Source organism: Callithrix jacchus, chromosome 4, assembly GCF_049354715.1.
Source record: "Callithrix jacchus isolate 240 chromosome 4, calJac240_pri, whole genome shotgun sequence".
Lineage (NCBI taxonomy): Eukaryota > Metazoa > Chordata > Mammalia > Primates > Cebidae > Callithrix > Callithrix jacchus.
Genome location: NC_133505.1, coordinates 165,429,634 through 165,453,351, shown reverse-complemented (window position 1 = coordinate 165,453,351; position 23,718 = coordinate 165,429,634). Strand labels below are relative to the sequence as shown.

At 47.5% G+C, this 23,718-nt stretch overlaps 1 protein-coding gene and 2 pseudogenes across 25 annotated transcripts in view; 2 read left to right on the top strand and 1 right to left on the bottom strand.

Annotated features, from left to right (window-relative positions):
- TMEM181 (transmembrane protein 181) overlaps nt 1-23,718 on the bottom strand; it is a 109,254-nt gene that overhangs the window by 5,518 nt on the left and 80,018 nt on the right. For all 25 annotated transcript variants that reach the window (XM_035297081.3, XM_078370414.1, XM_054254586.2 and 22 more), the window contains 5 exons: nt 7,175-7,232; nt 5,284-5,386; nt 4,723-4,774; nt 1,536-1,618; nt 217-306 (listed from right to left, as the gene is read on the bottom strand). In XM_035297081.3, the coding sequence (XP_035152972.1) occupies nt 217-306; nt 1,536-1,618; nt 4,723-4,774; nt 5,284-5,386; nt 7,175-7,232 (386 nt within the window). The remainder of the gene's footprint in view (nt 1-216; nt 307-1,535; nt 1,619-4,722; nt 4,775-5,283; nt 5,387-7,174; nt 7,233-23,718) is intronic.
- Nucleotides 21,042-22,482, top strand: LOC144576491 (3'-5' RNA nuclease TATDN2 pseudogene; annotated as a pseudogene).
- LOC103792702 (3'-5' RNA nuclease TATDN2 pseudogene) lies at nt 22,744-23,506 on the top strand (annotated as a pseudogene).

Sequence of the window (23,718 nt, the reverse complement as noted above, 5' to 3'; positions counted from 1 at the left end):
ATCGACTCTGCGTGGGAATGCCCCGACACAGGCTCCATGTGTGCTGGGCCCCAACTCGTCTCAGAGCTCAGCATTTAAACTCACTGTCTCTCTGCCAAGAGAAACCACTGGGAATCATGGTGCCCACATGAATGGGAAAACCAAGAAGTGGGTCATGGTGAACACAGGCTTCTGTGCCTGCAGCCTGGCCAGCAGCCCAGACCCAGGGTGGCTTACCATAGAGGGCATTCTTCGACGGAGAATACACAAAGGCCAAGGTGTAGAGATAAAAGTTCAGCAAGCCGTAGAAAGATAAGAACTCGGCTGGTGGTGCTGTCAAGGGGAGGAACAGAGCATCTGGACACCTCAGTCAGTGGCTCTGCAGCACCCTAACCACCTCCCACCATCAGCAGCCCCTTCTAGTGCTAAGTACCAGCTAGTGCCTAGGGGCCATAACCCAGACGTCAGGACCCACGGTTCACGCCCACAGCCAGGGTCACAAGGACTCTCCAAGGTCACAGTAAATAACAGGTGAACTGTGGCCTCTCACGTCAGTGGAAACCTGGACCCACTGAGCCATCTGGTGGCAATCCTGTCACCACACAGAGAGCAGGGCCAGAAAAGAGGAAGTTACACAAAAAGGGCAGAGGCCGTGGGCACACGGTGAATCGGGTATTTAGACAATAATGAAATAAAGAATTGGGAACAAACTCTCAAACCAGTTGTTCTGAACATTTTCTGGATTACAGCCCCCTAAGAAAATCTGATAAAAGCTTAGCATAAAATTCAGTCACAAAAATCTGAAAAACTGTATTAATTCATACATTAATTGGAACATAAGAAGTCCCAAAGAAAGAACCCAAGATTTAAAGGATTAACTCCTGAAATGTCCCCATCAAGGGGGAGTGGAAAGCACACACATAAGGCTCTTGGACCACTGGGCCAGGGCAGGGCTCCCCAGAGGCCACAGACCTGCACCACTGGCCTCGGGCACAGCAGGAATCGAAGGGAGTCCCAGGATTTTATGAGCCCTTCCCTGCAGACACAGCCTTAGCCTGCCACAACTATTATGCCCCTGGATACATCTCAGTGATGGTGAGAGAGACACCCCCAGCAGAAGCTCGCAGCAGCCCTCGGTCACCCCACAGTGCTCTGCTGGAGGGCAGTGGGGGCTTGGATCCCCGTGGTGTGGAGGGGTGACTGCATTGCACTTAGCACATGGTGCCCGCCCTCTGGGTGGAAAGCAGGGTGGCATGGGCACGCTCCAGAGCACCAGACCCCCTGGGTTTGGAGCCGGGCTCTGCTACCCGAAAACTGATCTGGGGGAACTGCTGAGCCCTCAGGCCCAAGCTTCTTGTCTACAGAGGAGGGACAAGGCCACCCATTCCCGAGGCTGCAGCAGGGCCAACGGAGACGTCTCTAAGCAGCGATGAGGCCTCCAGGGAACAGGACTCGAGGAGCTGATCCGTCTCCTCTTAAGAGGGGCAACCTGAGCCACCAACCGCTGCAACACTAAGCAGCCCTCCCGCAGCCGGGGCCTCCAGTTAAAAGGATATAATTCTGGTAGTGAGTGGACAGCTCTGCTACAAAATTGTCTTGTAGTACTTGCGCTCCAAATCGCAAATAAAGGATGACGATGCTAAAAAAGAGCAGCAGAGATAGTATGTGACCACGCCTAAAAACAGCACTAGCCTCAGAGAAAGACTCCATTCACCCCATTCAGCCTTTTGCTCTGTACACTACGATTTCTGCATGGGAACCTCCACACACATGCACAGACGCACACACACATGGGCACAGAGCCCCTACCTCTGGTTTCTGGTCTCGGATCTAGGCAGGCTAGACACACACACACACACGGGCACAGAGCCCCTGACTCTGGTTTCTGGTCTCGGATCTAGGCAGGCTAGACCCACCAGCTGGCTGCAGAGATCAGACGAACTCTGCTGGGACCCCGTCACTCTCTCCACTCGGGGCCTTGAAGCCCCTCATCACATTCTCCTCCCTGCTGCAATTCAGGTTTTCGAGACTGTCTCCTGTGACAAAGCACCCCTCGCCTAAGGGAAGCCACACCTCCCCAGTCAGTCGCAGTGATTTCCACAGCGACTAAGGCAACGCACCTTTAGTTCAGACTCCCACCCAGTGACAGATGACAATGGAGGCCTCGGGTAACACAGGTCACAGACTCCTTCCCCCTCACCTCCCACGTCCCACCCTCAGCCAGTTTCATTAACATGTGCACAAGACCCTCCACCACCCAGCTCAAGCCCCTCTGGCGGCCCCTCTGGCAGAACGAAAGCTGGACCTGAGAGCCCGCTCCATCTCCCACCACACCTTCGCCTGCTCGCCTCCCACCATGCTGCTGCCCCTGCATCTTGCCACAATGATGCCCACCCAGGCTGCCAGTGCCTGTTCTGCAGCCTGGAGCAGCCACCCACAGCTTTCGGGGCTCCTCCTCAGGTTCCCAGCCAAATGTCACCTCCCCAAGAGACACATCCCCAAACCACTCATCTATGGCGGACCCCTCCCCTCCACAAATCACGTCTCCATTTTGTTTGCGGTATGGCACGCAGGCAGTGTCTTTATTTGTTTGCCACTTGTCTCCCTCTGTGGGAACATAAATCCCAGGGCAGGCAATCGGTCACTATTTGTAGGATAAATGCATTCCCCTAACACTCCTGTGAAGAGAGCACGCGGCAGAGCAAGTTCTGAGACAGAGACCACCAATGGGAGATAGCAGCTCCCAACTCGGGGACTAGCTACTTTGAGGGTGAGGATATGAGACTGAGGATGTGAGAGTGTGAGGGTGAGCGTGAGGGCGTAAGAATGAGGGTAAGTGAGGGTGTGAGAGGATGAGTGAGGGTGTGTGAGGGTGTGAGGGTGCGGATGTGTGAGGGTGAAGGGGTGAGGATGAGGGTGTGTGAGGGTGTGGATGTGTGAGGGTGAGGATGGGTGAGGGTGAGGGTGTGTGAGGGTAAGGGTGAGTGTGAGGGTGCGGATGTGTGAGGGTGAAGGGGTGAGGATGAGGGTGTGTGAGGGTGTGGATGTGTGAGGGTGAGGATGGGTGAGGGTGTGTGAGGGTAAGGGTGAGTGTGAGGGTAAGGGTGTGAGGGTGAGGGTGTGAGGAGTGTGAGGGTGTGAGCGTGATGGTGTGTATGATGGTGTGTGAGGAGGTGTGATGAGGGTGTGTGAGGGTGTGTGATATGTGAGGGTGTGAGGGTGAGGGTGAAGGGGGTGTGAGGGTGTGATCATGAGGGGGTGTGAGGGTATGATGGTGTGTGAGGATGTGAGGGTGTGGTGTGTGGGTGTGAGCGTGAGGGTGTGAGAGGGTGTGTGAGGGTGTGTGAGAAAGGTTATGAGGGAGTCAGTTGAGTGAAGCATGAAAGAGGTTGTGTGAGTGAGCCTGTATGTGAGGCTGTGAGGGTGCATGACAGCGTCCGAGACGTCACAGAGACGCAGGGCACAGTTAGCACTGAACAGAGCCTAACAGTTAAAACACACATGCTGCATCATTCTCAGTAAATTCTGATGCTGAAAGAAATCTGAGTCCAAGTCTGAGCTGAGCTCCCACTCCGAGAGGAGGTGGGCGGCCTTGGATGCCTGTCTCAGTCCTCATTCTCCACAAGGTGGGGACCCCCAGAGCCCACCTGAAAAGCTTGGACAAGGGCCGACCTCCCAGAGGCCCCTTGTCACTCCCATAAAGGAAAAGGGCCGACATCCACTTAATTGGCATCCAAACTACCCAGAAAGGAAGGAGCAGCTACATTTTCCCTCCTCTGGATGCTGATTTTTTTTTTTTTTTTTTTTTTTTTTTGAGATGGAGTTTCGCTCTTGTTACCCAGGCTGGAGTGCAATGGCACGATCTCAGCTCACGGCAACCTCCGCCTCCTGGGTTCAGGAAATTCTCCTGCCTCAGCCTCCTGAGTAGCTGGGATTACAGGCACGCGCCACCATACCCAGCTAATTTTTTATATATTTTTTAGTAGAGACGGGGTTTCACCATGTTGACCAGGATGGTCTCGATCTCCTGACCTCGTGATCCACCCGCCTCGGCCTCCCAAAGTGCTGGGATTACAGGCTTGAGCCACCGCGCCCGGCCTCTGGATGCTGATTTTAGGAGAAAGAGACAAACCATAAACAACACACCATGAATCTGGAATCTATTCAAAGAAAACAACTTCCCAGCCCTCTCTGTTCCTCTACCAACAGGGAGGTCTGGGGTGCTCAGGCCAAGCCAAACCTGCCCTGGGAGCCCTTGGGCTGACCCCACTCCCTGACACAACAGGACCCAGCCCACCTCGCCTGGTATAGACCCCTGACGGCGCCAAGGGAGCATGCTGCTCAGGTGTCTGCTGTCCTAACTCGCGCTTAAGAGTCCTATCCTTGGGGAACCACAAGGATCCCCAGGTCTCCAGTGTCCTCACATCCATCGTGTAGAATTCCAACCATCCAGCTGGCGACTGCATGCGGCACATATGGTAGGTGGCACAGCAAGGACGGAACACGCCCCACGCAGGCCGAGTGTGCGCGAGTCACCGCGCTCCAGTCCCCACCACTTAAAACAAAAACATACTCTCCAGGCTGGTGTCCACTCTCGCTGCCCACCCCTGGTGGGAGGCCCTCTAACCTCATGAGTCTACTGGGCTAGAAGGACCCTGAAATCTACTCCACAACAGGAACAAATACCCCTCACAGTAAAAGAAAAATTCCGTTTTGCTCTTTTGAAGAAATGAGTCTTCTTACCTAATGACAAGTACTACAAAGGTCAATGCGGTCAAGAATTTTAACCTGAGATCTGAAAAACAAAGACACTCATTAACGACCCTGCTGCAAGCACATTCTACTCCCATCTCATTTTGTTTTGAAAAAATTTTTTTAAAAATGAAGCAAAGCTCTTTGTACAAATGCTCCTCCCCACCCAGACTTGACCAGAGTCACCTGCGGCACAGGAGAAAGTTGGTCCCTTCCCAGGGCCAGGGTGGTGTCCACAGAGGCCACAGCCACCATCCTCTGAAGGGACAGACTCGGAGAAGGATCCCACAAGCTCAGGGTGACTCTCCCTGCTCTGCAGGGTGCAGTCCCACAGGACCCAGGCCACTCTGATGGTCCCAAAGGCTAGAGTAACCTGTTAGGCCTGTTGTGGCCTCCCGGGACCACGTGCCCTGGTCCCCAGCCTGTGGGGATGGACCAGTCCCTGGGCCCTCAGGGAAGGCCCCTGGCTTGGGAGACTCCAACCACTGCTTCCCCCACCTGAGTCACTCCCGAGCCACCCCTGCATTGAGTGATTCTGAGAGGGACACTTACCCACATAAGGCATGTGCCGTAGCTCAGAACATGCCCGCACTACCAAAAACAAGAGGTACAGGACGTACATCGCCGCCACCACCATGAAGAAGACCTTCATTCCCTAGAAGGAAGCAAGGCGGCACGAGTCAGAAAAGGATCTCTGACCTTCTCCTCCCGGCGCCGCCACAGCCAGGAAAGCCACAGGTTTTTAGAAGGGACTTATATCCTGAAGGACCCTCCAGGAAGCAGAACAATGGGGTCCCATTGGGACGATCTGCTCAGTCCCCCTGTGAGTACAGGCATCTCCCCCGAGATGATACCCCAGGCCTTGCAAATCAGAGGAGCAGAGCCCAAACTCCTCCCAACACAAACCCATCCAGGCACAGCGGGTGCTCACAGACTGCAGTGGCCACTATCTGTCTCTCTCCCCGCTGGGGACAAGGGCCTGGCTCCCCACCCTGTCCCCTGAATGTGGGAAGCTGGCATGTATTCAAGAAAAGACCCAGGCTGGGCCCTGGGAATCCACATGCTGTCTCAACCACTCCGGACCGGTTTCCTTATCTGTTACACGAGAAGCTTGAATTAGATAGTCTAGAGGCCCTAAGATCTAAAACAAACACAATTCTGTAATGTTATTACAGCCACCCAAAGCCCTTTTCCAAAGACAGAGCTGTGATGGGGAAGGCAGGCCCATGGGTTCTGTGGAGGGCAAGGCCGCGGGGTGGACAGTGCCCTTGATGCAGTCCCCGCTTCTCTGAGGCTCCGGCCCAGGCCACACCCCAACCCTTTTCTGCCCTCTCAGTGCCAGAGCTCTGCTCTTACAGTCAAGGCTCAGAGTGCAGAACAGCACAGAAGGAACTGGGATTCTTCTTCTCGAAAGAACCCAAGTGACTTTAGTTGGGACCTTATGTAAAGCAAAGGGACTGGACTAGACAAGCGTGTCCTCTGCTCTCCAGAGTCTCCTTCAGCAACAGACGTGAGCCCTGGGGTCAGTTCCAGAGCCCGCGTGGCTGGTGCTCGCCGACACCCGACTGGGAAGGGAAGAGCAGCCGACCAGAGCCACAATCACAGGGTCTCGGCTATATCCTTCCAGGGACTGTCACTGCCATCAGCCACAGACCAAAGACTAGGAGTAAACACACTGTTTTAAAGAGCTTTTCTGATGGGCATGGTGGCTCACGCCTATAATCCCAGCACTTTGGAAGCCTGGGATGGGTAGAGCACTTAAGGCCAGGAGTTCAAGACCAGCCTGGCCAACACGGTGAAACCCCATCTCTACTAAAAATACAAAAATTACTGGGCGTGGTGGCTCAAATCTGTAATCCAGGACTTTGGGAGGCTGACAGGGGCGGATCATGAGGTCAAGAGACTGAGACTAGTCCTGGCCAACAAGGTGAAACCCCGTCTCTACCAAAAAATACAAAAATTAGCTGGGCATACTGGCATGTGCCTACAGTCCCAGATTCTTGGGAGGCTTAGGCAGGAGAATCGCTTGAACCCAGGAGGTGGAGGTTGCAGTGAGCCCAGATCGTGCCACTGCACTCCAGCCTGGGCGACAGAGCAAGACTCCATCTCAATAAATAAATAAATAAATACAAAAATTAGCCAGGTGTGGCAGCGCACACCTATAGTCCCAGTTACTCAGAAGGCTGAGGCAGGAGAATCACTTGAACCCAGGAGGCGAAGGCAACAATGAGCCAAGATCATATCACTGCACTTCAGCCTGGCGACAGAGCAAGACTCCCATCTCAGAAAAAAAAAAAAAAACTTTCCCCAAAATCTTCCACCCTTAAACTTTCTATATTCCTTCCCAAGTAGCCAGTTAGCAAGCTCAGCAGAACAATTTAAGTCACAAAATTCAGTAACTTTATAAAGAAGAAAAGTTGCAGGCTTCATTAACAGTCCTTACCTGAAAATTTCCAGTGTCAACTCGATACTGGTACATTGGATCGTGTAATTCATTAACTCTAAAAATGGACATTATAAATAATTACAGATTAATAACTACCTTTACTTTTTACTTTACATTTCTTCGCATTGACTTTTTAGGGTTTTTTACTTATTAACATAAGCTACTTGCTACCAATAGTAAAGCATTTTTAGAAAGCAATCCTAAATTTATGAGAAATCCTGAATTTCGTATTTCACATGGAAAAAGCATACAATCCTACCAACTGTCCACACTTACCAGTATTGGAAAGTTGCAGTATTTTTTATTACACAAGACCCTGTACTATTTCTCTTGCAGTTTTAAAAGCTGCTTTTCCAGTCACCTTTTTAATGGCACATACAGGTACTAGGAAATACACAAGTAAGCAAAGAGAGCAATAAAAACAAATAGAAACTTCCATGAGATTAATTTTCAAAATCAAAATAGGTTGCTAAGATGGCAGGGACTCAGGGACAGGGGACTGGAGCAGATGGGGTGACGCACTGCTGTCGCTTGGGTGACTGCGGCATGAAACCAGGCACGCTGGGCTCTGAAGTCCCACCTGGAAATGGAACTACTCTGCAGAAGTCCTATTCATGCGAGCCAGGCTGCTGCCACGCTAGGTTTCTGCTGTGAGGCCATCTTACAGGACAGGAACACTGAGGAAGATCGAGTATGGGAGCGGGCATAGGGGCCTGACGGTCTGTAGATGCAGCAGAGCGTCGGTGGACGGCGGAGAGCCGGGAGCCACCTGAGATTCACGCCTACAACAATGTCTCCTCTCTCTACAGGAGACATCTAAAACGACACGTTCTTTTTTATTTTCCATCTTAGACCAGTAGAATAGTGGATTCTCCACAAGCCATTTAAGCAAAAACAAATGTGCCAGTTCAAGTCATACGGCTGTCCCCCCGTCTGTGGTTTCGCTTTCAGCAGCTGCAGGTAACCAAGATCAAATGCAGTCAGAAAACATTCTCTTCCAGAAAAGAGCAGCTCCTAAGTGTTAAATTGCATGCCAATTTGACAGCATGGTAACAGCTAGCACAATGCACCCAGGGGCATGCGCCACCCCTTTGTCCTGTGTACCTCGCTGCATACACGGCTCGCCTGTTAGTCATCCACATCATCTGCTCCTGACACACAGCCACCGACACTGTCACGGCTACGTGACCCTCCTGACACGTCACAGGAAGCTCAGGAGCAGCCTAGCGCTACATCATAATGCCTACACCATTCCCCTCGCTCATCCCACACGCAGAGATCGGATCATCTCACATCATCAGAAAAGCACAGGACAGTAAGATATTTTGAAAGAGAGAGCATGTCACGTAACTTATACTGTTACAGTTTTTCTATTTTATTAGTTACTACTGGCCTAACATAATCTTTATCATAGGAGTGTATATATAGAGGAAAACCTACCGGCGGGGTGCGCACTGGGGAAGTCAGAGTGGTCTCATCTTGGGTGGAGGTCGGACCGAGTGGGGCAGCCAGGTGGGCTGTCCAGAGGCAGCCTTTGGGGGTGCCGCTGGCTCATAGGGGCAGCTTGGGCCCCTTGCAGCCAGAGCTGGTAGGCGGGCTGTGGGAGCCCATGGATCCAGCAGCCATGTGTGGACCTTAAAGCACCTTGCGGGCTTTGGAAGCGCTTTGACAGCTCTGAAAAGCTTTTTATTGCAAACTAAATTGAAGCGCTTTGTAGCCTCCAATTAGGCGATTAGGCATCTCTGAAGTAGCCTATGCAAACAGAAGAACTTGGTGACCTCAGAAACACACTGTGAGCTTGGAAACTGAAGCAAAGTCTTTAGTAAATACCAGGTCATTGTGACTTTTCCGAAGCACCCTGGCATCTCTGAGACCTTGAGCACTGTGATGGGCGGTGGGGAGAAGAGGGAAAGGTGTCCACGGCGTTGGAGTGGCGAGAGATCAAGTACCACTGGAGCAGCACGTGGGAAGAAGTCCCAGCAAGCACAGCTGCCTCCAGGAGATTTGGCCCCGCCAGCCGGCCAGCTCATAGCTCTGTGTTGTTCAGGAGGGGCCGGCAGCCCCAAGCACCTGAGCACCCAGGACAAGGAGGATTGTGACTTGCTCTCCAAGGTTATCCTGGGGCTCATCCCGTCGCAGAAATGACTCCTCCTCTTCCTTGATACTGCAGGAGCACCGTCGTCTCAGACAAACACTGCCACTTTTAAGTTCCAGGTCCCTTTCTAGCCTCATGCATTTCAAGGAAAGCACTTCTCTTCTGACAACAAGCAGCCAGAAAGAGCAGACAGTGAAACACAAATAAGCTGGGCACAGAGAAGGCAAAGTCTCTTGGGTGACCACCAAACTTCACACTCACACAACGGGCCCAAGTAAAACAGTGGGCCCTAATAAGCTCATTCCTTTCCCTTTATATGTACTAAGATAGGGAAGCTAAAAGCAGATTGGGGGGCGGGGGGTACGCCTGCAGCTGCAGGAAGATGTATGGGAACAGACACACAACTTTCCCTCCCAGATAAGCAAAACACAGACACAGAAACAATCGAGCCTGTGATAAGCTCTCCTGACCTGAACCCTTAAATACAGTTAGTCTGTAAGAGAGAGTGCCTCTAACCTAACTTGGCCAGAAGCCCCTCAGGTTTATTCTCCAAAATAAACCTGTGTTTGACTATTGAGCCACTTATTTCTTTCCTGTGTTTAACTCTTAAGCTCTTACCCCACATTCCTCCGGTACAGGTGTGGGCGGGACAACCATCACAGGCTGCCTGATTCAGAGCACTTTGGGTTCCTTCTGTCAGGGAGAACCCTTCCACATTCTGCCAACACCTCTCCAGAAGCAGCTTCTCCAGAAAAGGAAGCCTGAAATTTAAGGGTGATTCCAAAGATCTCATAGCTCCACAAACTCTCAATTTGCAGCTGAAGCTGAGGGTCAGGATAATATGACTGAGGAACCCAACAAGGTCCAGAAAAAGAAGAGGGACAGACTTTGAGATCAGGGCTCCGCATGGTCCACCTGAAGGCTGACCAGGGCATCCAGGGAAAATCGAGACCAAAAAGTCAATGAGAGGCTGTCACTAGGGCAAAACCAAGCACAGCAGAGTGTCCCAGCTTTGGAGAAAGACCAGCTAGGAATGAAGGAACAGGCAAGACTGAGAAGGAACCACCAAGAGTGTCACAGTCACCCGTGCTCAGAAGGACCAAGAGTCAGTCCCAGCGGGGAGTGGAGGAGGACCAGCCTATGCCAGAGAGGAGCAGCTTCCATGACTGATGGTAGCTACAGACCCTCAGACCAGACCCAGTGAGGAGCCGCCTGGGGACCAAAGGACAGCCATTGATAAATGCTCTCCAGCCCTAGTTTATTGATGACTCTCTCATTTAGAAATCCAAGTGTAAAGGCAGGGAGGTGGTGATGGAGCACCCCTCTTCAGGAAGCAACTGGTCTGATGTGGAGATTTCCATGGTCAGATTCTCTGAGGAGGAACTCGTCTCGCTCAAATCCTCGGCCGTTCCGGAGCCTTCTTCTCTCATCACTGTGTCATGTACCCGCCTCATCTGCACAGTAGTCCTCGGCATGTGTGGCAGCTGGTGCACCAGCGGCCCCAAGCCTTCCGGCTACTCCTCTGTGGGCAGCAGTGACGACCCAGCATGGGCTGGGAGGAGCAGCCAGAACTGCCTGGTGATTCCCCCGACTCTGCAGTGAGTTCCCAAAATACCTCCAGAGTTGAGGAGGCCTCAGAGGAGGCAGGTCCCATAATCCTCATCCATTTAACTTCTCCAGAAGCTTGGAAAAAAAAGAGGTGAAGGAGAAAAGAACATTTCAAGAGGAGATGCCACCGCATCCTTGTGGAGGACACACATCCAGCTTGCTGCCAAAGAACCACTGGAGCCAAGCCTAGAGGAGAGCTTCATAACACCCATTGTCACTTGGACATGCTGTATTCCTAGATTCCTTTCAAAAGGGTCTTACATTTGGTGCTGAACCCTGGGACGGGTGTTGGGGGCAGAGGCTCTCTTGAACCCAGGAAGCAGGGGGCAGCAGCAGCTCATCCCATGTTAACACCTGGATCCGGAGTGTCTCCGGCCACTCACCCCGTCTTTTCTCTCACTTCACTTTTCAAGTGATTTGTGTGAGTGGGACAACTAATCTGAAGGGGACTGCAAGGCTCAGGCCGGTCTACTCCCAGTGGGCTCTCAAACCCTCATGTTTCAGGAATCCACCTGTGACTGTCTGCAACAGGTATCTGCTCCCTATCCCTTGGTCCCTCTTCCCCCTTCTTCTTTCTCTCTCACCCACTCCCTTTCTCTTCCTCGCACGACTCCAGTCCAGGAGGCCCTCTGCCAATTCCATCCAACATCAGACAATCATTCAGCAGACTTAAGATCTGCCTTCTCCTTGCTTTCTCGTGGTACGTGAGAAAGTCCTGCCTGCCCTTTGGGTCCTCAGAGGACCACTGGGACTAAGCTAGAGGAAATCTTGGGGATGCCCTGTTTCTTCTCAGCTTAACTGTCCTCTTCAGAAAGAAGATTCCAGGTCTCCGTCTTTTTTTCTGGGAACAACTAACAGAAACAGACACCCTTGGCCTCCTCTCACCATTCTACATGGGTGCCAAGCAATCCCACATTCCTATGTCCCCTTCACTGGGCTGGCTCCTTCACAGCCTCACCAAACTTGGATCACAGGGAAGCCTAAAGCCAAAGCACTTAGATTTGTATTGTAACCCGGTCTGGCTCCAAAACAAACTAGATAATGACAGCTGATGGCCTAAAAACGGGCATCCCCAAGATTTAACATTCACATTCTCAGGGACCCAGGCAATTTTATCACCAGGAACAGCAACTGGCAAGAGGTTCCCTATATTCAGGCTTTCTTTTACCCTCCCTAGGTCAAGCCTCCACCCCTCGTGACATTCTTTAAAAAAAAAAAAAAAGAAAAAAAAAACTTCCCTGGGTCTCTCCTTCCTCCAAAACCCCTCCTGACCCTGCAGATGGAAACCCCTCCACACTCAAAACTGCACAACTACATGGAAACTGGACAACCTGCTCCTAAATGACTACTAGATAAATAACAAAATGAAGGCAGAAATAAAGATGTTCCTGGAAACCAGTGATAACGAAGACACAATGTACCAGAATCTTTGGAACACATTTAAAGCAGTGTGTAGAGGGAAATTTATAGCACTCAATGCCCAAAAAAGAAAGAAGGAAAGATCTAAAATCAACACCCTAACGTCAAAATTAAAAGAACTAGAGAAGCAAGAACAAACAAATTCAAAAGCCAGCAGAAGACAAGAAATAACTAAGATCAGAGCAGAACTGAAGGAGATAGACACAGAAAAACTCCTTCAAAAAAAAGCAAACAATGAATCCAGAAGCTATTTTTTTGAAAAGATCAACGAAATAGACAAATTGCTAGCCAGACTAATACAGAAAAAAAGAGAGAACAATCAAATAGATGGAATAAAAAATGATAAAAGATGCTATCACCACCGATCCCAGAGAAACACAAACTACCATCGGAGAATACCATAAACACCTCTACACAAATAAAACAGAAAATCTAGAAGAAATGAATAAATTCATGGACACTTACACCCTCCCAAGACTAAACCAAGAAAAAGTTGAATCCCTGAATAGACCAATAACCAGGTCTGAAACTGAGGCAGCAATTAATAGCCTACCAACCAAAAAAAGTCCAGGACTGGACGGTTTCATAGACAAATTATACCAGAGGTATAAACAGAAGCTGGTACCATTCCTTCCGAAACTATTCCAAGCAACGGAAAAAGAGGGAATCCTCCCTAACTCATTTTATGAAGCCAACATCATCCTGATCTCAAAACCTGGCAGAGACACAACCAAAAAAGAAAATTTCAGGCCAATATCCCTGATGCAAAAATCCTCAATAACATACTGGCAAACCGAATCCAGCAGCACATCAAGAAGCTTATCCTTCATGATCAAGTCGGCTTCATCCCTGGGAAAGAAGCAAGGCTGGTTCAACATATGCAAATCAATAAACGTAATCTATCACATAAACAGAACCAAAGACAAAAACCACATGATTATCTCAATAGATGCAGAGAAGGCCTTCGACGAAATTCAATAACCCTTGATGCTAAAAACTCTCAATAAACTAGGAATTAATGAAACATATCTCAAAATAATAAGAGCTATTTATGACAAACCCACAGCTGATATCATACCGAATAGGCAAAAGCTGGAAGCATTCCCTTTGAAAACCAGCACAAGACAAGGATGCCCTCTCTCACCACTCCCATTCAACATAGTATTTACAAGTTCTAGCCAGGGCAATCAGGCAAGAGAAAGAAATAAAAGGCATTCAAAGAGGAAGTCAAATTGTCTCTATCTGCAGATGACATAATTATATATTTAGAAGACCGCATCGTCTCAGCCCCAAATCTCCTTAAGCTGATAAGCAACTAGAGCAAAGTCTCAGGATACAAAATCAATGTGCAAAAATTACAAGCATTCTTATATATCAAAAACAGAAAAACGGAGAGCCAAATAATGAGTGAACTCCCATTCACAACTGCTACAAAGAGAAATAAATACCTAGGAATGCAACTTACAAGGGATGTGAAGGACCTATTCAAGGACTGCTCAAGAAAGCAAGAGAGGACACAAACAAATGAAAAAACATTCCATGCCCATGGTCAGGAACAGTATCGTTAAAATGGCCATACCGCCCAAAGTAATCTACAGATTTAACGCCATCCCCATCAAGCTACCACTGACTTTCTTCAAAGAACTGGAAAAAAAACACCTTAAATTTCACATGAAACCAAAAAAGAGCCCGCATAGCCAAGACAATTCTAAGCAAAATCAAAGAAACAAAAAAGCAAGGCTGGAGGCATAACACTGCCTGACTTAAAGCTATACAAGGCTGCAGTAAGGAAAGCAGCACGGTGCTGGCACCAAACAGATGTATAGACCAATATACAGACCAATGGAACAGAACAGAGGCCTCAAAGGTAACGCCACACACCTACCACCATCTGATATTCGACAAACCAGACAAAAGCAAGCAATGGGGAAAGAACTCCCTATTTAATAAACAGCATTGGGAAAACTGGCTAGCCATGTGAAGAAAGCTGAAACTGGATCCCTTCCTTACACCTTATACAGAAAGGCGCATGCCTGTAATCCCAGCTACTCGGGAGGCTGAGGGAGGAGAATTGCCTGATCCCAGGAGGCAGAGGTTGCGGTGAGCCGAGATTGCGCCATTGCACTCCAGCCTGGGTAACAAGAGCGAAACTCCGTCTCAAAAAAAAAAAAAAAAAAAAAAAACTCTAGAAGAAAACCTAGACAATACTTACTATTCAGGACATAGACATGGGCAAAGTCTTCATGACTAAACACCAAAAGCAATAGCAACAGAAGCCAAAATAGACAAATGGGATCTAATTAAACTAAAGAGCTTTTCCACAGCAAAAGAAACTATCCTCAGAGTAAACAGGCAACCTACAGAATGAGAGAAAATTTTTTCCTCTACCCATCTGACAAAGGGCTAATAACCAGAATCTACAAAGAACTAAAACAAATGTATAGGAAACAAACAACCCCATCAAAAAGTGGGCAAAGGATATGAACAGACATTTCTTTTTTTTTTTTTTTGGTTAATTAATCAGAGCTTGTAACGTTGCTCAGGTTGGCCTTGAACTCATGGCCTCTCCTCCTCAAGCGCCAGGACATCTGGCCAGAGCCACTGCGGACCCCAACACTTCTTAAAAAAAGACATTTATGCAGCCAACAAACATACGACAAACAGCTCATCATCACTGGTCATTAGAGAAACACAAATCAAAACCACATTGAGATACCATCCCACACCCATCAGAATGGTGATCATTAAAAAGTCGGGAGGCAAGAGACGCTGGAGAGGATGCAGAGAAATAGGAATGCTTTTACACTGTTGGTGGGAGTGTAAATTAGTTCAACCACTGTGAAAGACAGTGTGGCGATTCCTCAAGGATCTAGAAGCAGAAATACCATTAATCCAGCAATCTCATTACTGGGTATATACCCAAAGAATTATAAATCATTATAGAGACACATGCACACATGTTTATTGTGGCAGTGTTCACAATAGCAAAGACTTGGAATCAATCCAAATACCCATCAATGATAGACTAGAAAAGAAAGTACAGCACATAAACACCATGGAATACTATGAAGCCATAGAAAAGGATGAGTTCATGTCCTTTGCTGGGACATGGATGAAGCTGAAACCATCATTCTCAGCAAACTAACACAAGAACAGAAAACCAAACAGGACATGTTCTCGCTCATAAGTGGGTGTTGAATAATGAGAACACACGGACACAAGGAGGGGAACATCACACACCAGGGCCTGTTGGAGGGGGTAGGGAGCTAAGAGAGGGATAGCACTAAGAGAAATACCTAACGTAGGTAATGGATGCAGCCGAATACCATGGCATGTGTATACCTATGTAACAAACCTGCATGGTCTACACATGTAACCCAGAACTTAAGTCCAAAAAAAAAGATGTTTCTCTCTGACTAGTTCCTCCAAAATTTGAAAATGAGTTATAAGTATTCTTAAAGTATAACAATATAGTTTGCATCAGTGCAGTAAGGATCCATTTTTGTTTGTGACAAAACACAATTGAAGAAAACTGGTTATTTTACCAAGGATTTGACTAGAATGTGCTCTCCTTAAAAGGAAAGGAGCTTCACTTATGAAGCCGAGAAAACCCTTGGAAACTTGACTTGTATTTTGTGTACACAGTCCCTGTACAGGGTTTCAGATCTGTGCCAAGGAAAGAATGTCACTTTCTGACAGGCCAGGAACCCCAAGTTATCTTGAAACCTCAAGAGAAAAGGAATTCGCTGAACTCATAGGTATTTAATGGTACAAATCCATGCTGCATTCAGCTTTGAAAAGTCTTATCTCAGATTCCTTCTATGGAACAAAGTTCCACTGAAGCCAATTTAAAAGGCCTATGTAGCAGAGAATCATTCTTGCCGCACTGTATATAAATAATTAAGCCAAGTATAATAAAGCAAACCAGTCCTATCATGACTTGTCTTTTAATAAAAATGGGAAACTGGAGAGAAAAATATTACGTTTCAAAACCTATAGCACACCTGTTGTTAAATTCTAGTCTTGTTTTCCAGTTTTTATTATTTTCTACAGCTTAACTTACACCATTACGGGAATCCACCCCTGCACACATCACACTCAAGTCAAAGGCTGAAAAGCTGAGGAAGCAACGCTAACAGCCCAGAGCAACGTCGTAAGTATCAATGCAGTAAGAAATCTTAAGCTGAAAGTCATACAAAATAACTGAGTGACAATCATCTGACTCAGTCTCACCCTACCTCACTAAATACTTTTTGCCATTTCTCTCTCTCCTTTTAAGCCAAACATTACAACTTTTTAAAATGGAAATTTACTACGCCACCCTTGCAGGAACTGCTTTACTTCCTCTACTGTTTGCAGTCGCACTGTATACTGTAGCACTCAGGGTGGACTGTCAGATGGAGAATCTCAATTACTGTAGCATTTTGCTTCATCATCATCATCATAGCAGGAATAATAGTTCCTAACAAGAAATAACACATCTGTCTTTCCAAACATGTGCCTCTGCCTTTCACTTGGAAAGAAATGTTGCTTCTGACTCAACCAGTCAGTCGTAGTAAGAGACACTGCCAAACAACTCAAAGGACTAAAAGGCTAAGCGAATACCAAAACCACCAAATAAGTCACTGGTTTGGGAACAAAATGGTCATCTCATTCCTGGGCCTCTCCTAATAACATGCCTAGGACTAACATTTCCGTCCTGCCTACTTAACCTTTTTCAGATTCTTAACCAACAGGATCACGGCTATTTCACAGACGACTACCCAAAACATCTCCAGCATTGCTCCTGCAGTCAATCTGAGGCCAAAATACTCTCTAAGGTCCTTTTCTAACCATAGGGTCTGGAATGACAGAGCAGAAGCACTGCCATCTTGGACAAACCCCACCACTTTAAGTTCCAGTTCCCTTTCTAACCTCATGCATTTCAAGGAAATCACTTCTAACTACAAGCAGCCAGAAAGAGCAGACAGTAAAACACAGACGAGACAGCATGGGTACAGAGGGAGGGGGAAGTCTCTTGGGTAACCACCAAACTTCACACTCACACAATGGGCCCAAGTAAGCACATTCCTTTCCCTTTAGATGCACTAAGGCAAACTAAAAGCAGACTCGGGGAGTACTACAGCTGCTGGAAGATGTATGGAAACAGATACACAACTCTCCCTCCCAAATAAACAAGACAAAGAGATACAGAAACATTCCAAGCTCTGATAAGCTCTTCTACCCTTAACCCCTAAATACTGTTACTCTGAAAGAGACATTGCCGCTGACCTAACTCTGACAGAAGACCCTCTCAGGTTTATTCTTCAAAATCTATTCTCCAAAATAAACCTGTCTTTGACTATTGAGCTACTCTTCATGATTCTTTCCTATTTAGCGTTTTGTTTTTTTTGAGATGGGAGTCTCTGTTGCCCAGGCTGGAGTGCAGTGGCACAATCTCGGCTCACTGCCACCTCCGCCTCCGCCTCCGCCTCCGCCTCCGCCTCCGCCTCCGCCTCCGCCTCCGCCTCCGCCTCCCAGGTTCAAGCAATTCTCTGCCTCCGCCTCCCAAGTAGTTGCGATTATAGCCACCTGCCACCAAGCCCAGCTAGATTTTTTATATTTTTTAGTAGAGACAGGGTTTCACCATCTTGGCCAGGCTGGTCTCGAACTCCTGACCTCGTGATTCACCACACCCAGCCCTTTAACTCTTACACTATTCCACCACATTCCTCGGGCACATCTATTGTCACCTGGACATGCTATATTCCAAACTGCCTTTCAAAGGGACCTTGACTAAGCTCAGAAGAATTTATAGCAGCTCCTTCTCTAAGGAATTTCAGTGCTGCGTCTCTGACTTTTGTTATCCTCACACCCTGACAAACTGCCTCTACAGGAGGATCTACTGAAAGATGATCTAGTATGGGGGGGCCTTTGGCTGTCACCCTCATTTTGCACATTAGGATAGTAATGTCAAGGGAATAATCTTTTATAAGCCTAAGACACCCTGAGGCTGTGGCATATGGCAAAAAAGGCTGATTTGGAGCCCTCTGGGTTTTTTGTTTTTTGTTTTTTTTTTGAGATGTAGTTTCATTCTTGTTGCCTAGGCTGGAGTGCAATGGTGTGACCTTGGCTCACCACAACCTCTGCCTCCTGGGTTCAAGTGATTCTCCTGCCTCAGCCTCCTGAGTAGCTGGGACTACAGGTATGCACCAACATGCCTGGCTAATTTTGTAATTTTAGTAGACAAGGCATTTGGTAAGGCTGGTCTCGAACTCCCATTACATCAGGTATTCCGTCTGCCTTGGCCTCCCAAAGTACTGGGATTACAGGCATGAGCCACCGCGCCTGGCCCTGGGGGTTCCTTTCGTCAGGGAGAACCCCTCCACATTCTGCCAACCACTCTCTAAAAGAAATAGCTTCTCGATCCAAGATGGCCGACCACTAACAGCTCAGGATTGTAGCTCCCAGTGAAAGCCCAGAGAACGAGATGACGCCACACTTTTAGACGAATTTTCGTCACTCACCGATCAGCCGATTCCCAGTGGAGGAGCCCCACGGGTCGCCAGCACGACTCTTGTGACCGCCGTGGCGGTTTTGCCGGCGTCTCGGCGCAGCAGCTCTTCATGCAGAGCCAACGGGACTGCTTCCCCTACTGACTGGAGTTTGGAGCTCCAGGAAGTCAGAGCCACTTGTTGGGAACTCAAGAGGGAAGCCAGACCAGAGATTCCCGGGCAGAAGAGCACCATCAGTCTTATCGCTGCTATTTAGGCTGCCACAGTGGGTTGCTCGGATCCCAGCACTGGGAATCAATAAGTTGGACGTCGACTCAGAAACCTAATTAGAAAGGCGGTTCATCTACAATGAAGGGAAAAAAACAGCCTAGGAAGGCCGAGTATACTCAAAATCAGAACCCATCAGCAACGGAACAAGCCCTGATGGAAAAGGACTCATCAGCAACTGAACAAGCCCTGATGAAAAAGGACTCATCAGTAACGGAACAAGCCCTGATGGAAAAGGACTGTGTGCCATTATCTGAAGTAGGCTTTAAAAGGTGGATGATAAGAAACTTCTGGGAGTTAAAGGAACTTGTTCTAACCCAATGTAAAGAAACTAAGAACTTGGAAAAAAGGTTAGATGAAATGTTGAAAAGAATAGACAATATAGAGAGGAATACAAATGAACTTATGGAGTTGAAAAATACAACAGGAGAACTTAGTGAAATATATACAAGCTTAAACAGCCGAATGGATCAAGCAGAAGAAAGGGTATCAGAGGTCGAAGATCAACTTAATGAAACAAAACAACAAGACAAGAATAGAGAAAAAAGGATAAAATGGAATGAGCAAAGTCTCTAAGCAATATGAAAAGACCTAATATACTCTTGATTGGTGTACCTGAATGTGACTGAGAAAACGAATTCAAGCTGGAAAATACTCTCCAGGACATTATCCAGGAAAATTTTCCTAATTTAGCAAAGCAGGACACTATTCAACCCCAGGCAATACAGAGAACACCACAAAGATATTCCTCAAAAAGACCAACCCCAAGGCACATAATTGTTAGATTCACCAAGATCGAAACAAAGGAGAAAATATTAAGGGCAGCCAGAGAGAAAGATCAAGTTACCCATAAAGGTAAGCCTATTAGGCTTACAGCAGATCTCTCAATGGAAACCCTACAAGCTAGAATAGAGTGGGGGCCAATATTCAATATACTTAATCAACAGAACTTTCAGTCCAGAATTTCATATCCTGTCAATTTAAGCTTTACATTTGAAGGAAAAATAAAATCTTTTTGGAACAAGCAAGTACTCAGAGATTTTATTACCACCAGTCCTGCTTTACAAGAACTTCTAAAAGAAGCATTATACACAGAAAGGAACAACCAGTATGACCCTTTCTAAAAATACACCAAAAAGTAAAGAGCATTAACATAAAGAATAATTTTTATCAACGAAAGGACAAAATAGCCAGTTAATATCAAACGGCAGCAAACCCTAAATTTAAATTGACCAAATCTCCCAATCAAAAGATACAGACAAAATCTAACGGTATATCCAAAGATATACATAGACTCAAAATAAAGGGTTGGAAAAAAAAAAAGTACCCACCAAATGGAGAGCAAAAATAAATAAATAAAAAGCAGGAGTTGCAATTTTCACATTTGACAAAATAGATTTCAAAGCTACAAGGATACAAGGGTAAAAGGATTAATGTAATAATAAGAGATCTTAACACCCAGATACGTAAGACCCATAATGAGATTTAGATTCAACGAGACAGAAAATTGATAACGATATCCGGGACTGGAACTAAGATCCAGAACAAATAAACTCAATAGAGCTCTCCATTTTAAACACACAAAATATACATTATCCACAAAATCTAACGATATATCTAAAGATATACAAAGACTCAAAACAAGGGGATGGAAAAAAACTCACCAACCAAATGAAGAGCAAAAATAAGTAAATAAAAAGCAGGAGTTGCAATTCTCACACTTAATAGATTTCAAAGCTACAAGGATGCAAGGGTAAAAGGATTAATGCAACAATAAGAGATCTTAACACCCAGATACATAAGACACATAATGAGATTTAGATTCAACGAGACAACAAATTGATAACGATATCCAGGACTTGAACTCAGAGCCAGAACAAATAAACACAACAGAGGTCTCCATTTTAAACACATAAAATATGCATTAACCACTTTAAACACTCAAAATATTGATCGGCCATTATTGAAATCCATTTTAGGAATGAAGTAATATTCCTTTTCCCCTCTTTTTCTTTTTTTCCCTCAAAAAAAAAAAAAAAAAAGAAAAGAAAAAGAAATAGCTTCTCTAGAAAAGGAAGCCTGCAGATTAAAGGCTGATTCCAAAGATAGCTCTCATAACTACATAAACTGAATTTGCAGCTGAAGCTGAGGGTCAGGATGATATGACTGAGGAACCCAACAAGGTCCAGAAAAGGAAGAGGGACAGACTTTGAGATCAGGGCTCCGCATGGTCCACCTGAAGGCTGACCAGGGCATCCAGGGGAAATTGAGGCCAAAAAGTCAATGAGAGGCTGTCACTAAGGCAAAACCAAGCATAGCAGAGTGTCCCAGTTGTGGAGAAAAACCGGCTAAGAATGAAGGAACAGGCAAAAAAGGAACCACCAAGAGTGTCACAGTCACCCGTGCTCAAAAGGAACAAGAGTCAGTCCCAGCGGGAAGTGGAGGAGGACCAGCCTATGCCAGAGAGAGCAGCTTCCATGACTGATGGTAGCTACAGACCCTCAGACCAGACCCAGTGAGGAGCCGCCTGGGGACCAAAGGACAGCCATTGATAAATGCTCTCCAGCCCTAGTTTATTGATGACTCTCTCATTTAGAAATCCAAAAGTGTAAAGGCAGGGAGGTGGTGATGGAGCACCCCTCTTCAGGAAGCAACTGGTCTGATGTGGAGATTTCCATGGTCAGATTCTCTGAGGAGGAACTCGTCTCGCTCAAACCCTCGGCCGTTCCGGAGCCTTCTTCTCTCATCACTGTGTCATGTACCCGCCTCATCTGCACAGTAGTCCTCGGCATGTGTGGCAGCTAGTGCACCAGCCGCCCCAAGCCTTCCGGCTACCCCTCTGTGGGCAGCAGCGACAATGCAGCACGGGCTGGGATGAGCGGCCAGAGCTGCCTGGTGAGTCCCCCGACTCTGCAGTGAGCTCCCAAAATACCTCCAGAGTTGAGGAGGCCTCAGAGGAAGGCAGATCCCACAATTCTCATCCATTTAACTCCTCCAGAAGCTTGGAAGAAAGAGATGAAGGAGAAAAGAACATTCCAAGAGGAGACGCCACCACATCCTCATGGAGGACACGCATCCAGCTCGCTGCCAAAGAGCCACTGGAGCCAGGCCTAGAGGAGGGCTTCATAACACCTATTGTCACTTGGACATACTGTATTCCTAGATGCCTTTCAAAGGGACCTTGACTAAGCTCAGAATAAGTCATAGCAGCTCCTTCTCTAAAGAATTTCAGGGCTACATCTCAGAGTTTTGTTATCCTCACACCCTGACAAACTGCCTACAGGATGATCTATTGAAAGATGATCTAGTACGGTGGACCCTTGACTGTCACCCTCATTTTGTATGTAACTATAGTAAGGTCAAGGAAGCAATCTTTTTCTTTTTTTCTGATACAGAATCTTGCACTGCGGCCCAGGCTGTAGTGCAGTGGCACAATCTCAGCTCACTGCAATCTCAACCTCCTAGGTTCAAACAATTCTCCTGCCTCAGCCTCCCAAGTAGCTGGGACTACAGGCATGCACCACTATGCCCAGCTAATTTTTTAATTTTTTTGTATTTTTAGTAGAGACAGGGTTTCACCATATTGGCCAGGATGGTTTTGATCTCCTTCTCCTGACCTCATGATCTGCCCGCCTCGGCCTCCCAAAATGCTGGAATTACAGGCGTGAACCACTGCACCCGGCCAAGGAAGCAATCTTTTACACACCTTAAGACACCCTGAGGCTGTGGCATTTGGAGAAACAGGCTTTGATTATTCCTACAAGCGCACCACCCATCCCAGAACAGCACAAGGTATTTGAGAGACAGCTGCAGCTGGCTGTGTCTCTAAGCCCTTAGTGATCCACTGTCAAAAAGCTGATGAAGAACTGTTGGGCATCATGAGAAAACATGTGTCCTTTGACTATAAGATCCATAAGCACTGCTTCACCGGCAGCTCCCCGGCCATCAAACTCCTGCTTAAGTACTTTCTCAACAGGTCAGTGGACCTCAAGGCAGACTTGACATACTCGTCTGCCTGGGAGGCCCAGGAAACAGAGGCAGATCCCACTGGAGAGAATCATTGTAGAAAGAGATGCTCCCTACATCCTCCCTCACCAGGTTCCCAAAAGCCTTTGCCGGTATGCCCATCTGGGCCTGGCCTTGCATACAGTCCTAGAGATTGCTAGGGTCAAAGATCCACTTTCCCACACCACGGCCGCTGGCAGAGAACACCAGTTGCCTCTACGGTCTTTAAGCAGAGAGGCTACAGTGCTCAGAAGCCTCCCAGAAAAGGGCAACCAGCAGCCTGACACAACACAGACTGGCCTGAAGGCTGTGTCCCAGGTGGAGGATGTGTTTGGAGGGTGGACTGGAACACAGAAAACCAGGACGGGGTCTTTTTCCTTGAAGCAGGTCATTCGGCTCCAGCTTCTGGGTGTGGAATCAGGGGTAAAGGGATGCCCGTGATAGCACTGGGGTTTTGCCTCCCAGCCAAAATGCTCCAGGGTAGGAGCAATGGAGGAGTGTGATGTGAGGGTACAAGGAGTTTGCCAATCCAAATCCTGTTCTCTGCAGCCTGTGTTTTTGAGCAGACTGTGACTAAAGTCACCCTCCTACTCATCTAAAAAAATAAAGAAAAAGAAAAGCACAGTAAAGGGGTATAAACAGGTATATATATA